Below are 16,830 nucleotides of genomic sequence, written 5' to 3'. Positions count from 1 at the left end.
TGTAAAAACATTTGACAAATGTAAAATTGATGACGACAACATATTTAGAAGATTCATTGGTTTTCAATGAGAAGTTAATCGATTTGAATGAGAATTCAGTGGAGATGCATTTATTAAAAGGATTAATAATGTGAATAATAACGTGGTAAAAGTTTTGTCTACAATGAAGATGAACACAAATTTATCTTTTTGTTTTTTTTATTTATTTATAAAAAATAAAACTAATAAATATTTAAATTAAGCCAACACAGTTTAACTATTTTGCATTGACGGATATTATTATTCCGTTATTTTTTATAGCGGTATAAAAATGAAAGTTAGTTTTAAGGTTTAAAGTGTTAGTTAAATTATTTTAAAGGTTCAAAGGGTTAGTAATATCATTTTAAAGATTTATTGTGTTAGTGAAACTCTCTCCACTTAAAAGGTGTGTAATATCGTGGATCCAAATCTTTTAAAGTTTCTCCTAACGGCCAATTTTTAATCCCTACTATTATTTTGAAAGCCGTTTATAGACTAAACCTTTGTTTTGTAAGAAATTACAAGAGTATGCCATTGGAGTTAAGACAAAAATAAAAAAAATCGAAAAGGACAAAAACGACATTTTGAATTATCTAAAAACGGATATACACGGGATCCTCTTTATCCGGTAATTTGACCCGGTTTTATGTTATAATCTCAGCCGTTCAATTTCTTTTTATCAAAAATCTCAGCCATCCATTCATTTACCTTTTACTAAAGCTAAAAAACTTTTTTTTCCTTTCGCCACTCTCTCTCTCTCTCTCCCTTCGTCTTTTGTTTCTCTAGGAAACAAAAAGAAAATCTTGGAAAAACCAAAATTGGAGAGAGTGTTATCGAATTCTCAGTAACTTGGAGAAAACTTGGCGAGTAAGTGTTATCGAATTTTCTGGGAAATTGGAGAGAGGATTATTTTTTTGTATTTTTTATTTTTAGAATTTTTTATCTCTCTGTTGAATCAATTGATATTGATTATCTTTCTGATGTCTTCTTTGATCATGAATGATTCATTGTATCTGTTCAATGATTGGAGCTCATGCAAGGGTAAGTATTTAGTTTTTTTTTTTTTTTTTGTCTCTTTCTATCTGCAGTGCAAGATCTGAGTTTGGAGTTTTCTTATTCCTATATTTCGTCTCGGTTTTGCTTAAAAATGTGATTTTGTTTTCTGGATTGCACCTCAGGAATTTTTAGGGTTCATGAAGTGTGATACAGAAGGAGAGATTCTGATGATAAAGTCTTATTGTGACTCCTAGGACTAAGTAGGCGACTAAATCACTGATTCGCAGGTAGATTAATCTCATACACTCATCGCATGTTATAGATTAAATTTGCAGATTATGATTGTCTAAATTGCAGGTTTTGTTTTTTCAAGTTATAGATTGCATGTTTTAATTATATCCATTTATTTGTTTCATTTTTAAAAACAAAAATGGCAGTACACATTAATCTCGAATATTAACGAAAATTGCGATTATCAGATAAATTTACTAATATTTAGTAACAAAGTTTTCTAAAAATATGAATATTGCAGTTTCCATAAATTGAATTTTAAATTTAATTGTCATAATCTTAGGGATGTCGATCTTGGGAACCAAATTTTAAAAATATGGATCCCATAATTATCTCAAGTTTCCGAATATATCTCAGATCAATTTTCTAAAACTTGGTAACAAAGTTTACAATAAATATGAATGTTGTTGTTTCCTTTGTTCTTAAATATTTAATTTAATTATCATAATCAAGCTTATTGCAAAAATATCTCTGTTAGCTGTTAAAAAACACTTAATCCGGAAAAGATCTTCATACTTAAAAAATACGGTAGTTATTGCGATTTACCAAAAATAAACCAAAACTCTAAAATTTTGTATAAGAATATTCGGTTAGAACCCTAAACTGTATAAATACAACCTCATTCTGCTATGTTTAAACATAGCAGATCCACTCTAAACACACAAAAGTAAGTAAATGTTTTTGCAGTTTACGTCGGCTGGAGTTTTGCTCTTCACGAAAGCTGTTTACATGGAAGTACTCAATTCCACCGTCTTCGTTGTTTACCGTCAAGCCAAACCACTCTCTTCAGCTGCCCATCTCTTCGATCTCCGCTTGGTAAGTTTGTTAGTTTTTTATCCACCCATTTGAAATATCTTTAACATGAGTGTAATATTTTAGTCACTTTCATATACATATAAGCTCTAAACTCAAACAAGAGATAGAAAAATACATATCTTTCTCTCTTAAGCTTATAAACTAAAGTAATTTATAAACGGTTCAATGAACCTTTTTTTTGAAGGGGTTAAACTAATGAAAGTGTTACAGTTGCTCGAGTGTTCAGAATGGAAGACTCATAATGACAATGACAATATACTAGAGTTAGTTTTCAGCTTATTATTATTAAAATATGTGTTTCTCTGTGACCCTTTCAATGATTCGTTTTTTATAATAATCTTCATTTTGATCTTATAATCTTATGTTTTTCTGATCCTCTATGTCGCTATATGCAAAAGATGTTGGTGCGTGGCTATATATATGCTCAAGAGTATTCCTCATGTTTCCTTCTAATTTTTAAATCTAACATTGAAAAGGTTTGTTACAGACTTTTTCGTACGGATCTTTTATTGGAAACTCTTCTATGGGATATATAAGCAACTCAAAGACGGATCTTTTCGTACTTATTTCTTATGAGTTTGATTTCTTTTTTTACTTCTGTTCTTCAACCACTGTTTTCTTATATTCTCTTTCTTGCGTTATGGTTGTCTAAGTTGCAGGTCAGTTCATGCTTTTAAAGGTTACAAGATATGTCTAACGTTCGATGGAGGGACCTTCAGACTCTATATGAATCATTCTATAGATAAGTCACTAGGTTTGCAACCAAATCACTCTGTGTTTCTCACCTTCTCAGGTTTAATTTCTCAATGATTCATATATCTTTCTTTGTCCATCATCGTATACATGAAAGCTGAGATTGTACTAGATTTGTTTTTTTTTTTTCTTTTTTTACTCTCGATTCTCACTCACTTCAGTTTGTGCTGTGTGGAATGAATGCAGGTCAAAAACTTTACGAGTTTGTGCACTACGCATATATAGAGGACTAGCGTCATAAGAGCCAAGGGCTACACTGAAAGAGATGTGATCAGTGGTATGCTTCATTTGAATAATATTTTTTTGTATACTCTCTTTCATCAGATTTTATTTCTTTGTATTCTTTTTTCTACCTAACAGTATTAAGAATCAAGGTTTGATGACAACTTAAATGTGTTTTGTAATCTGAGGTTTTTTAATTGCAGCAAACTGATCGAATTTTAGAGAATTGTCAGTATGGTAGATAAGATCTCTGCTATGCATTTCTCTTTCACCATGGAAGCTTAAACAAATAAACATGTCAGAAAAACAAACCATATTAATTACTTAGTACTAATCTGATATACAACAAAGCAACCTTGCACTATTCTTACTACTGGGGAGGACAATTCATAACCAGAAAGTTTACGTTTTTAACACATATGAAACAAAAAAATTATTTGAAAACCAAAGCATATTTTTATAATAATATTTTGTAACACGGGTTAATTTTAGTGATCTGTTAGCTTTGTTCATAAGCAACTACTATTAATACGAATTGTAATTAATAATGATCTCATTAATTAAAGATTTGTATGCATACAGAAAAAAAAGGCGATCGGCGATTGAGAAGGCAATGGCAAAATTAGGTTTTTGAATGATCTTTTTGATCTGGTTTCGGGTTCGTGTGGTCCTTTGGATTTCGGATTCGGGTGATCTTTCTTGCTTTCTTGGGCATGCAAAGATACGAATCCATGGTTTTAGCAGAGATGTTTTAATCTCGATTCGGATTTATGGTATCAAGATGGTGTTCTGGTTCTTTTGGAATGTGTGGATTTGGGATCGAAGATTCCGATTGGCTTTAAGGGGGTTAGTGACTGAGATTATCCAAATCTCTCACTCAACGCGATTTGTCGGATCTGTCAAATCTTCCAGCGACGGCAATGGCGGAGGCTTAATTTGGGTCAGATTTGCGATCTCCTCTGGTACCAACTTGCGGGTTGATTTGCAATGGATTATATCAAGGCTGACTCCGGATATGGGGTTGATACTAGCGTATCATGAATCTATCTCCTGGCATTTATGTTCCAGTTTGGAGGATTCTCTAGCTGTCTACCTTTGGCACGTTAAGGAATACAGACAGGATTGTATCAGATCAAAGATTGATACGCACTGGAGCATATCAAGGCTTCCATCACTATCGTTATCTGGTCTACTATTGTTGTTGGTTGCTTTGTCTATCGTAGCGGATCACAAGTTTTTTATTTGCCTTTTATGGATCGTGACTCAAAGAAAGATACGCTTGGTGATCTTTGAAACACAATGGTCATTGATTTGGTGTTCGATTTGGTGTTTGATTTTTGGTTTTAAAGATGGGGATTTCTTCGGTCTGCTTTCTGTCATGGATTTAGTTTCCTATAGTGCAAAGATCAGGTTTATGCGGGAGATTGAGCAGCTGATTCTGTCTTCAATGTTCGATCTTTTTGGTGTCTTTGGTCGGTTCTCTTCTCAGTATATAAAGGAGTGGAGAATTCATGAGTTGAATCACAATTCATCTTTCTCTATTTCCTCACTTTTTTCTGCGGTTTTTCTTCTGTTGGAGAGGGTGGGCGATGATGTCACAAGTAGGCCTAATGGGGAAGGGTTTGGCGGGTTCAACAGAAGGTGAGGTCAAGCCAAGGCGCAGAATCAAGATATCATATTTTGATAATTCTGCGTTAATTGCTGGTTATTCCAAAACGGTGGTGGGGAGGTGTTTTAATCCAAAGATGCAAGACATGAAGTCTCTGTTGGTTGTGTTGCCACACATATGGCAGGTGGAGGGGAGAGTTGCTGGTGCGGATCTTGGATCAGGCAAGTTTCAGTTTGATTTCGATGAGGAGGCAGATATTATTGATGTTTTGTCTAAGGAGCCTTATCACTTTGATTCTTGGATGGTGTCTTTGGTGAGGTGGACACCAGTGGTGGATCCCAATTATCCATCATCTCTGAAATTTTGGGTCAGGGTTGCAGATGTTCCAATTCAGTTTTGGGCTGAACCTACCTTCAGGGACATCGGGTCGGACTTGGGAGTGGTCGAGGCTGTTGATGCTGACAGAGGGAGGGTGCAAGTGACGGTAGATGGGCTCAAGCCTCTCTGTTTTGAGACGGATATAGAGTTCTTTAATGGGCAAGTTACAGTGGTGAAACTGTTTTATGAGAGGTTGCACGGTTGGTGTAAAAAGTGTAATAGTCTGTGCCATGCGGAGGATGTTTGTCCTCTGATGAAGGGGAAGGGTGTCTCTCGCAGCTCTCTCCCGGAGGAGCGGCTGGAACCGGATCAGTATTTGAGTTACAAGGGGGCGGTCCTGGCTGATGCGAGAAGGGGTTCTTCTTCTGGTAATCACTCTAGGAGCCATCATCATGGGGCTCAGTATGGGGGTTCCAAGTCCAGGACGGATCCTCCCTCAGGGTCTTCGACACACAGGAAGGGTTTGTCCAAGGGTTCTGCTGGTTCGCAGGAGTATAAAGGAAGGCAAGGTCTTTCTCGGGGACAGTCTAGCAGGCAGTTTGTCCCGGTCATGCCACCGGTTCTGGAGGAGGTAGGGGAGGCAGAGGTGAGTCTCTCACAGAAGAAATCAGCTAAGAAGGCTTTATTTCAGGATACTCCAGTTGAGGATGGGGCTCTGAGTGGTACTTGTATGGAGGAGGGTCTCTGCGAAGAAGGTCAGATTGTTGATGCTCCAATTGGGGTGGGGGGGGATTGATATGGTCACGGTTGGTGGTAATGCAGTACAGGATGAGACTGTTGGAGTGCAGGAGGAGGGTATTTTGTCTGGTGGTTCTAATGTAGTTATGGGGGAGGAGGTTTTCTCGGGTGCCCCTGCTGCCGAGGCTCTCTCGCAAAAGGTCGTGGGTGAGGCTATCTCGTTTGTGCAGGGTTCTTCTGCTGAAAGTTTGGGGCTGCATGTTTCTGCTGGTTCTGTTTCGGAACCCATGGTGGTGGAAGAGACGGTGGGGGAGTTTTTTGATGTGGAGGATGATGATTTGTTGGCTGAAGAGGGGGAGGATAAGGAGTGTTTGGACTCGGATGGTGCAGGTGATGGGGTGGTTGGACAGTTTAGTAGTGATTCTCAGGTTGCACAAGGTGCTAAAGGGAAAAAGGGGAAAGGGCATTTGGTTCTTCGGGGGGTCAGCACGAAAAAGCGGAATGCTGCTCTCCTTTTGTCTCCACGACGCCGTCCTCCTCCAGCTGGTTCAAATCTTGGGGACAATGGTCATTCTCTTAAGGCTCAGGAAGGGGCTAAGGGAGGTCACGGTGGGTCCAAACCACCAAAAACGATGGTTTTTAAATGAATATCTTGAGTTGGAACTGTCAAGGTCTCGGGAACAAGGCCACTATCGGTAATCTCCGGGACTTATGGAAACTAAGCAATGTTTTTCTTTTTTGGAACAATTTGTAGGCCATTTTGGCTATAAAAATTTAAAAACTGTGGAACCAATTGGTTGTAGTGGAGGGTTGGCCCTCTTTTATAATAAAGAAGTTTTTGATGTGTCAATTTTATATGAGTCCAACCGTTTAATTGATGTCGAGGCTGTCTACAAAGGTCGTGTTATTCATTTAACTTTTATTTATGGGGATCCCGTTCCGAAGAATAGGGATCACGTTTGGGAAAGATTATTGAGGATTAGTTCGGCTCGGTCGACTCCTTGGTTCATTGTAGGAGATCTTAACGAGTTAACAGGAAATCATGAGAAGAGAGGGGGGAAGCTTCGTCATGCTTCTTCCTTTCTCTCCTTTAATGGGATGATTCGGGATTGTGGTTTTTTGGAATTTCCATATCTTGGAGATTGTTTATCTTGGAAGGGTTGGCGTGATAAAAAACCAATTCGTTGTAGGTTGGATAGGGCTCTGGGTAACGAAGACTGGCACGATCTTTTTCCGGACACGGTTACGGAGTATTTACCAAGGATCGCCTCGGATCACGCACCGTTAATAGTGAGTATAGGTGCCAAGCGACCGCGAGGGAGACGAACTTTTATGTTTGATCGTCGTTGGGTCGGTAAGGCGGGTCTGATGGAGACTATTTCACAGGGTTGGAATGGGGGACAAGATGCAGGTCCGACAACTTTTGTAGACAAGATTGTCAATTGCCGACGAGCTATTTCTCATTGGCGTAAAACGCAAGTTCCATTTGGCCGGGATACTATTGAGGAGCTCAAGCGCCAGTTAGCGGTGGCTCAAGCGGATGATGCGGTTTCTTCGGAGGTCATTACTGATTTAACCACACGTCTGCGGGATGCCTATAATGATGAGGAAATTTATTGGTATCAGAAAAGTCGTAACAGATGGATGCGGGTGGGAGATAAAAACACAAAGTATTTTCAAGCTCAAACAAAGCAGAGACGGGCTCGGAACCGAATCACTGGCCTTTTTGATAAAAATAATGTTTGGTCAACAGAGGATGACGATATTTGCAAGGTGGCGGTATCATATTTTGAGGATTTGTTTACTTCTATTAATCCGTCTAATTTTGAGGAGGCTCTCCGAGAGGTGCAGATGGTAATTACGGATGAGGTACATGAGCGTTTAATGGCACCGGCAACGGAGGCGGAGGTTTGTAAAGCTTTATTTCTTATGTCCCCGGATAAGGCCCCTGGGCCGGATGGGATGACTGCTTTGTTTTACCAGAAGGCATGGAGGGTGGTTAAAGAGGATCTGGTGGCTATGGTAAACCGTTTCTTTGTAGAGGGGGTTTTTGATAAAAGTTTGAATAGGACGCATATCTGTTTAATTCCGAAGGTGGTCAAGCCAACCAGGATGGCGGAGATGCGGCCTATTAGTCTGTGTAATGTGGGGTATAAGCTTATTTCAAAAATAATGTGTCAACGATTAAAAACAGTTTTACCTGAGCTTATTTCGGAAACGCAATCCGCGTTTGTTCCAGGACGTTTGATTTCGGATAACATCCTGATTGCTCAGGAGATGTTCCATGGTTTGAGGACGAATCCTTCCTGTAAAGGTAAATTTATGGCAATTAAGACAGATATGAGTAAGGCGTATGATCGGGTGGAATGGGGCTTTATTGAGGCTCTGTTACGGAAAATGGGCTTTGGGGAGATATGGGTTTCCAGAATTATGTTTTGTGTAACTTCTGTTGAATACAAGGTCCTTCTTAATGGGTAACCCAATGGTAGGATTGTCCCAGAGCGGGGTTTAAGGCAGGGGGATCCGTTGTCCCCTTATTTGTTTATTTTGTGCACGGAAGTCTTAGTGGCAAATATCCGGAGGGCAGAGCGGGAAAAACTGATTACAGGGATTAAAGTTGCGAATAAGTGCCCCCCAATTACGCATCTGTTATTTGCGGATGACAGTCTATTCTTTTGCAAGGTTGATAGGGATCAATGTGGGGTAATTTTGGATATCTTCAAGCAATATGAGGCAGTCTCGGGCCAGCAAATTAATTTTGCTAAATCTTCAATCCAATTTGGTCATAAGGTGGGTGACGCTGTAAGGACGGAGATGCAGGAGGTTTTGGGGATTACGAATTTGGGTGGTATGGGACATATCTAGGGTTACCGGAGAGTCTGGGTGGCTCCAAGACAAAGGTTTTCTCTTTTGTTCGTGATCGTTTTCAGGGTCGTACGACGGGTTGGACGGCGAAACTTCTCTCTAAAGGGGGAAAAGAGGTGATGATCAAGTCGGTAGCTACGGCGGTCCCGACCTTTGTAATGTCGTGCTTTCGTTTACCGAAAACAATAACGTCCAAACTCACAAGTGCGGTGGCAAATTTCTGGTGGAGTTCTTCAGGACAATCTGGGGGGATGCATTGGTTAGCTTGGGAAAAGCTCTGTTGTAGTAAGCAATTGGGGGGCTTGGGTTTTAGAAATGTTGACGCTTTTAATTCGGCTTTGTTGGCAAAGCAATTGTGGCGGCTGATTGATGCCCCAGATACTTTGTTTGCTCGGGTTTTCAAAGGCAGGTACTATCGCAATTCCAATCCTTTGGAACCGATACGATCTTATTCTCCTTCTTATGGGTGGAGAAGTATTATTTCCGCTAGATCTTTGGTTAATAAAGGGCTTATTTTACGGGTTGGTTCGGGGGAGTCTATTTCGATTTGGACGGACCCCTGTGTACCGGCTCAATCCCCAAGACCAGCGGCCAGCAAGGGTCCTTTTAAGGATCCTTCTCTTAAAATCTCTCATTTAATTGAGTGTCACACAAATTCTTGGCGTATGGATATACTCAAGGAACATTTTGCCCCGGAAGATGTTGATCTGATAGGGGCCATTCCTTTAGGAAGTACCCGACTACCCGATTCCATGGGTTGGCATTTTACAAAATCTGGTAAGTATACAGTTAAGTATGGGTATGATACGGAACGGTCTGCAAGTTCACAGGCTAATACGGTCTCTCGTGTGGGTCCAGAGATTACTCCCCTGTTGGCTGGTGTCTGGGGTGTTCCATGTCCACCGAAAATAAAACATTTTATGTGGCAGGTTTTGACAGGATGTATTTCGGTTTCAGCTAATCTGCGGCGTCGCGGTATTGCGTGTGATTCTAGGTGTGTCCGATGTGGGGCTGAAGAGGAAACGATTAATCACGCTCTTTTTCAGTGCCCACCGGCTAGGCGGGAATGGGCTTTAGCCCATGTCCCTGTAGGTCCTGTTTCTTTTCCGACGAAGTCTGTATACGCTAATGTGGATCATTTCTTGGGTCATGCTAATCCGGGATCACAGAAAGTCGCTTTTCCGTGGATTATGTGGTATATTTGGAAAGCGCGAAACGCTCGTGTATTTGAGAATGTTGTGGATAATCCCCTGGATGTAGTACGATTGGCGGAGGGCGAGGCATCTGTCTGGTTGCAGGCTCAGGTGGAGGTTGAGGATGGGGACCAACCTCATACTTCACCAGTCCCTAATTCTCGACAGAGGGGGCCCATACGTTCCCTTCCTCCCTCTTTCACAGGTTATCGGTGTTTTGTTGATGGCTCTTGGAAAGAGTCGGATACTTACGCAGGTGCAGGTTGGGTTTGTTCTACCCCCACTCGGGGTCAGATATGGGAGCTACCAATTTTCGACGTAGTTTATCTCCATTACATGCTGAAGTAGAAGCTTTTATTTGGGCTATGCGGTGCATGATCGGACACGACTACCGGGACGTGGCTTTTTATTTTAGAAACAAACTTCGTTCGTAATAAGATTTAATGCTGAAATCACAATACAATACTTTATATCGTTAAATATTCCCGCAATCATTACTTTAATATAAAAAAAAAAACTAAACCCAAAAATATTATTGACTGTTCTTTAATTTAGTCTATGACTATGTTTCCGAATATAACTAATTTGTAATTTGTTGGAAAACAATTAATGATATCTAACATTTTAAAAAGCAAATAGCCAAAATATTAAGCCGAAGATATCTAAAAAATTAATCAAAAAATAAATTATATTTCATAAGTAAAACATATAAAATAATATCTCTATATTACGGCAACTAACATAACTAATATATTTATTTATATTTAAAATAAATTTCATTTTATATCTAATAAAATATATTTATAAAACAGAGGGAGTAGTTATTTGTTTGGAGGGCTATCATTTGGATTTTCTTTTGGATAAATGATTTTATATTGATAACTTTATTTATTAACCAAATATCCAAAAAAAACACTATATAATTTCAGCCAAAATCGAATCAAAAGACGGATTAAAGTTCTTTAATCACAAGATTTATTTATTTTTTACATATACCCTTAATATCATTCATATTACATTAATGTTTATGCACATAATTTCATATCAGAAAATGGAAATTAAATTATAATTTATACTAACTATATATCAAACATTCAAATGAAGAATAAATATATTTCTTCTAAATTTCTTAGCCAAAATTTATTAATAACATTATTACATGGGTAAGTATTTAAAAGAGAATGGTTATGAGACATAATAATTCTAACGGGATGGATCGGAACAGGACGGGATGGGATGAGACTGGACAAGTTTTAAGACCCCATAACAACAAACTTTAACATTTTCAACAAAAAGACTGTGCTTGATTATTATGGATGGATTGCAAAAAATTGCATATTTTTCAAATGATTAAGATGATGATCATGTTTATTTTCGGTAGGGGTTGCGGTATTTTACATATACACCAAAATATTGACAAGATACCTTAAAAGAGTGGCAACCTAATTTTTATGATAAATATTAATTTTATACATTTAAAATTTTATGACCTAAAAGTGTTTATTATTTGACTGAATATATTGGTAGCCAGTGATTTTTGAAGTGATTTAATTTACTAATTAAGTACATATACTTTAAGAAACAATAATTAAATTTTGAGAAAAAAATACAGTTTATTTATGGCATTAAGACGAGAAATTGTATAGGTAAACTGAAACAGATAATTCGAATAAAGAAAAACTATATATTAAACATTTTTTTTAAAAGGGACATAAATTTCAGATAAAACTACGAAATCAGAAAATATAGGTAGGATAAATTCAAATGTCAAGTTTTGACTAATTTGGATAAGGATTGACTATGCGATAGTTAATTAACCATTTTGGTACAAGCACTTCGAAAATTTTGTTATTTTTTAAAACAAGTATATAATTTTTAAAAAAAAAAATTTTAAATAATTTTGACTAACTAAATAAAAAAAATATTTAACGGAGAACTCTGGTATCCCTTTTAAATTTCTTACGCAGTCTCTTTTAGTAAACATTATCTAACATTAATTATTTAAAAGAGAACGAACATCAGAAAAAAAACAATTATGATGAATGCAGGATGAGACGAGATGAGAGAGGATAAGTTGGGACGTGAGAGAATGGGACGGGACGTGATGTGTTTCCGTTTCAAAATAAATACGATTAGGTTTTAAAAAGATAATTTACATGAGAAATAATGCACATATGTTGTAACACTCGGATTAATATAATTTTAGTCATTTTACGAATTTAAAATTATATAAAAATATTTTATCCGTTCTGCAGCACGGGTTACTACATATACCTTCATAAACCATAACTAAATTTTGATTAAAGTCCAGTCTATTTATAGTATTTGAACGATCAACTAAAAAGGGTAGTTCAAATGATGAAAATAATATACTCGAAAGATTTTCCAAAAAAAAGAATATAAATTTTAGATAAAAGTACAGAATCAAAATATAGATAGATAAATTCAAATCTCAAACTTTAACTAATTTGGATAATGAGTCACTTTGGAACGGGTACTTTGAGAATTTTATGTAGTTTTAAACAATGAAATAGTTTTTGATACTTATAATTTTTTTTAAAGTTAATTTCAAATAACTATATGAAAATTAAATATTCAACGCAGCATTCGAGTATCCTGTCTAAATTTCTTACCCAATCCCTATTAATAAAAATTTCCTAACGAGTAATTATATAAAAGATAATGCTCAAAGGACAGAAAATTATGATGAATATGGAACGAGATGGGACGAGATGAGATGAGATGGAACGGGATGTGAACTTCCAAAATAAATATGTTTAGCCATCTAGGTTACATACGCACAATAATCCAAAATAAAATCAAATTGAAATCCGAAATTTGGGATTAATACCAGTATTATACAAATATTTAAATTCTATATTTAAAATAATATAATTTTGAAATTTATATAAAAAATATTTTGCCTACCTAGTCCTCTGTATTTGTAAACCTCACTTCCTTCATCTCTTCAATGGAAGCCAGAATCATCCTCCAAATTCAAATCCCTTGGAACCCTAATCACAAATTCTCTCGCCGTCCTTCTCTATATCTTCCGCGTTTTTTTATCAGAGCTTCTTCTTCAACCTCCCAGGTTCTCTCATTCCTCATCTTCTTCTTCTTCTTCTTCTTCTTCTTCTTCTTTTTTCTTCTCTCTTTTTACTCAATTTTTTATCGTGTTTTTTCTTCGGGTCACTAGAAGCCGAGAAGTTACAGAGGTCCGAAACCGAGTAAGAACTTGGTAGCCGATTTCATTTCCAGAAACGATGATTTGGCTCGGAGCTTACCTATCTACGTCGGAGGCGCTTCTCTTTTAGCCGTTCTTTTCAATCGTACTGTTTCCGGTATCGCTCCTGTTGCCGATGCTAGCAGGTACAATTTTGATTAAACCGGACTCTCGAAAACTCTGAGATTGGTTCAATTTGGGTTCCCAATATGGGGAATTTTCAGAAATTTGATGTGACCACTGTCTTTGGTGTTTTGATGTATGTAGCTCACAGTCTAGAGCAGATCTATTGGCGCTTGGCTTGGCTGTTACCAATTTATTGACCGGTTTAGTTTGGTTATCGATCCGACCTAAGTCCATTACACCTGTTAGATTTCTCTTTTCCCACTCAATAACCATATGAGAGATATTGGAGGATTTGACAAAGCAATGTGATTCTTGGTTTTGTTTGATATAATATCATCAGGTCAATCCTGAAGGTGTGGAGTGCAAAGTTGTAGTATCCGGTCTTCCTACAACGATAGTTTCCGAATTGTTATGGTAATCCTCTGCTTCAGATTCATCATATCTCTTGTCAGTAGTAGTTTCTTACAGTTTTCTCATATAAGTAGAAATTGAATCTGACTGTTGTCTGTTAACTTAGGGCTTGGGAATCTTTTAAGGTAGCAACATGATGCAAGTCTCTCGTTATTGTCTACAATGGCATATGTCTTATACAGATAGGGATGGTTGCTGAATCTACAGAAGATAAGAAAGGAGTCATAGTAAACACTGATAAGCTGATGCAAGGATCGGTTTACCAAGGCGTAATGAAATCCAAAGCACGTAAGCAGTACGGGTTTTTCGTTTATATGTTTGTCTAAGATTATGCATTTATCTAAGAAAAAGGAAACTGGTTTTGTTTATCAGAGAGTTACTTGGCTAATCTTTCTCTATATCCTGGGAGATCAGAGCTGCCATTTCTACCTGCAAATACACAGGTTTGTTGAGAATTCAAGTATTACTCCGTTATAAGTGAGGGAATAATAAAACTGTATGTGTAACAAAAAAATTTGTTTGCTAGGCTGTAATTTTGCAGCCGCTTGGAGATAAAGGAATCGCAGTCATTGGCGGAAACACTATTAGAGGATTCACGTCTTCAGACCAGGTAATGAAAATATTTAACTTCTCTATATTGTTTTGTGACTTAAGGAAAAGTTTATAGGACAAGTGTAAGAGTTAGTTTGTTCATCCTATCTAGGCTTGGATTTCTTCGATTGGGGAGAAGCTAGATGCGACACTGGGGAGATATTTTATTTTTTTACGCTGAGGTGTCCCCGGAAAAAGATTGACCGGGAAAACGGAAAAAAAAAAAGAAAGATATAATCATCTTATGAGAAAACATTACAAGCATCAAATCACTTAAGGTAACGAACCATCCCTTTGGTTACACAAAGTCGAAATGAATGTAAAATACATTAGCTTAGAGTTTATGTATTATACAAGGAATCTTGTTGGCAAGCTAAATATTTTCAAGTGTTGTGTCAGGTAAAGTGTTGCCTTTCGTTACGTTTGTGATTTTCGTTTCGTGTTATGGTGCGAGAGACTAACAAATCAGTGGAGATTACGCTGAAGGATGTTTCTAGACCACGTACTCGTCTCTCCAGAGATTGCATTCCGTTCTGCGAGCTCTCCATGAACTTCTGCAATATTAAAGTGTAAGAAAACATTCAAAAGTCAGCACAATACAGTTTGTTGGATGATTCAAATTTCAAAAGATAATAACAATCAATGAGTTCAGAGAAAAAGGTAACCTGAAAGAGATCTAACAGACTGGACTGTTGTTTTTCGATCTGAGTAATCTGGTTTCTTATTAGAGACAACTCTTGTGCATTATTTTTTGCCTGAGAAGAACTGCTGCTACTACCACTGTCAGTTTTAGGACTCTCCTCATCACTACTCTGAACAACTTGTGACTTGTTCAACTTGTTCGACCTGTTCTCTTTGACCTTAGAAGTTTTTGCCGGGAACAGATTCCGTTTAGCTCCCAATGTTGAATGATTCCGCTTGTCTTTCGACTCCACAGCTTCCTGCTCAACATCCTTAGGAGTGTTACTACTATCTAAGGGCTCAACACCATTCAACTTTGAGCTTAATGGTGCGTTCGAATTCCTATCATTGCCTTTCGATGCATTGCTTATCTTTCCTGAAGTCGCAGACAAACCAGAATGAGCTGATTTGGAGGAGGAAGTAGACTCTGAGACCTCTTTTGAATCACCTTCAAGTTGCTTCCATAAACTCAACGTACGATTCATCGTCTCTCTAACAAGTTTGACCTGCACAAAATAAGATTGAAGAATAAGACAAAGAAGAAATTGACTGCACTTGCTTATAATTAAATTTTACCATAACATTGTTTTGACTTTACCTTATCAAATCTTCTGCTCTCAAGAATACCTACACATGCCTTCTTATACAAAGGAGCTAATTCTTCTTCCGCCATAGCTACTCTAGCCATAGCCTCCGCGGCTGCTTTCCTCGCACGCCAATCGTTGCTGCTTAGATACTCCGAGACGTTTGGTAATAGCCAATCTAGCACCGCCTTATCGCTATTTCTACCTCCAACGGCTCCAATTACACTCCCTATAACCCCTAGAAGCTCCGGTTTCGCCTTGAAACCTTCTGACTTAAGCAATTTCCCAATCTTCGGCAGCGCCTTCTGCAGTTGCTCAACATCCAGCTCATCAGCCGCGTCAACCGCAGCCGCTAGACACACAGCCGCACCGATCTGAGCGTTTGGATCGCAATCGTGGATAAGCGTTTCGATCATTGGCCCCAAGAGGATTGAGAAAGGAGTTCCTGAGATGCTGGTGGTCATATCTACTGAAGCGGTTGCACAAGCTGCACGGACGGAAGAGTCAGGATCACGTAGGCGACGGAGAACGGTGGAGACCATCTTAGAGAGGTGAGGAGCGAGAGAATCTCCATGAGAACGAGAGAGAACAGAGAGAAGCGAAACACAATGTTTCCTAACCGGAGACTTGGCGGAAGAGTCTGTACTCTGAAGACAATTTATAAACAGAGGAAAAGTCTCCGGCGAGAGATTAAGAGCGATCGAATCAAGCTCTGCGGCGGCGAGGGATAAAGTATCGCGATCAGAGAGACGATTGAGACAAGCGATGACTCGTTGCTTGAGATCGGTAACCGTCACCGCCGGGGGTGGAGAAGAACGGATTTGAACAGAAGGCATTATGAGATCACCGGAGAACTTTTTAGAAATCCGCCATGGGAGGAGAGGGAAAAAGCTTTTGTGGAGAAAACTTTTAAGATTTGGCGGTAGAAAAAAAGGCAATGAAGAAGACAGTACGGTACGGTTGGTACTACTTGGCTTTTAAACAAGACTCGTCCTTGGCTTGCCTTTTAAACTTGTCATATTTCACCACCTGCCACAAAATTTTACATTTTACCTTTATTTTATATCCCAATGTTTTATTTTTATTATTCTCAACTCCTTTTTTCCTTAAGAATTTGTCAATTGAGAAAAGAAAAAAACAATTTTTGTCCTAAACATCGAATATGTCAAATTTATATATTACTTGCTTCTCGTTTGTTTTAAGGGTCTTTGTACGTCAAAACAGATTCAATATATACCAAAAAAGATTCTAACGTACGTAAGGAATAGTTAAGTAAAATCCTTATAAGATAATGAGAAAATGTTAGGACTTGAAACCATTTACTAGAGACTCATGACTATGGTTTAGGATAATTTTAATTTGTTATCTGATTGCAAATTTTATCTCTAAGATTTT

The 16,830-nt window shown here is 37.9% G+C and overlaps 2 protein-coding genes, 1 long non-coding RNA gene and 1 pseudogene across 9 annotated transcripts; 3 read left to right on the top strand and 1 right to left on the bottom strand.

Annotated features, from left to right (window-relative positions):
• The first annotated feature begins 724 nt into the window (after positions 1-724).
• LOC104787168 (uncharacterized) lies at positions 725-3,278 on the top strand. 6 transcript variants are annotated; one of them, XR_015557325.1, is made up of 7 exons: positions 762-1,059; positions 1,197-1,301; positions 1,993-2,121; positions 2,306-2,384; positions 2,520-2,597; positions 2,781-2,875; positions 3,061-3,278. It is a non-coding gene; the product is annotated as an uncharacterized LOC104787168 (long non-coding RNA). The 6 variants fall into 6 exon arrangements; XR_015557323.1 differs by having other exon boundaries at positions 2,781-2,914; XR_015557321.1 differs by lacking the exons at positions 2,306-2,384; positions 2,520-2,597 and having other exon boundaries at positions 725-1,059; positions 2,781-2,914.
• Positions 3,279-5,820: 2,542 nt separating this feature from the next.
• LOC147944160 (uncharacterized) lies at positions 5,821-10,167 on the top strand. The gene is made up of 4 exons (XM_087512481.1): positions 5,821-6,374; positions 6,565-8,221; positions 8,444-8,584; positions 8,692-10,167. Exons 1-4 carry the CDS (start codon positions 5,821-5,823, stop codon positions 10,165-10,167), a joined length of 3,828 nt encoding a protein of 1,275 aa, XP_087368607.1.
• A 2,529-nt stretch (positions 10,168-12,696) lies between these two features.
• On the top strand, positions 12,697-14,829 carry LOC104787166 (protein COFACTOR ASSEMBLY OF COMPLEX C SUBUNIT B CCB4, chloroplastic-like; annotated as a pseudogene). The gene is made up of 8 exons (XR_015557316.1): positions 12,697-12,910; positions 13,016-13,188; positions 13,310-13,409; positions 13,509-13,582; positions 13,686-13,867; positions 13,952-14,022; positions 14,106-14,189; positions 14,283-14,829. The product of XR_015557316.1 is annotated as a protein COFACTOR ASSEMBLY OF COMPLEX C SUBUNIT B CCB4, chloroplastic-like (transcript).
• On the bottom strand, positions 14,392-16,410 carry LOC104787167 (TORTIFOLIA1-like protein 5). The gene is made up of 3 exons (XM_010512697.2): positions 15,450-16,410; positions 14,836-15,357; positions 14,392-14,724 (listed from the first exon to the last, which is right to left on the bottom strand). Exons 1-3 carry the CDS (start codon positions 16,269-16,271, stop codon positions 14,566-14,568), a joined length of 1,503 nt encoding a protein of 500 aa, XP_010510999.2. The 5' UTR covers positions 16,272-16,410; the 3' UTR covers positions 14,392-14,565.
• Between the last annotated feature and the right edge of the window lie 420 nt (positions 16,411-16,830).

This window comes from Camelina sativa, chromosome 5, assembly GCF_030686135.1.
Source record: "Camelina sativa cultivar CO46 ecotype springtype chromosome 5, ASM3068613v1".
Classification (NCBI taxonomy): domain Eukaryota; kingdom Viridiplantae; phylum Streptophyta; class Magnoliopsida; order Brassicales; family Brassicaceae; genus Camelina; species Camelina sativa.
The sequence above is the reverse complement of the archived record's forward strand: the minus strand, read 5'-3'. Positions and strand labels throughout refer to the sequence as shown.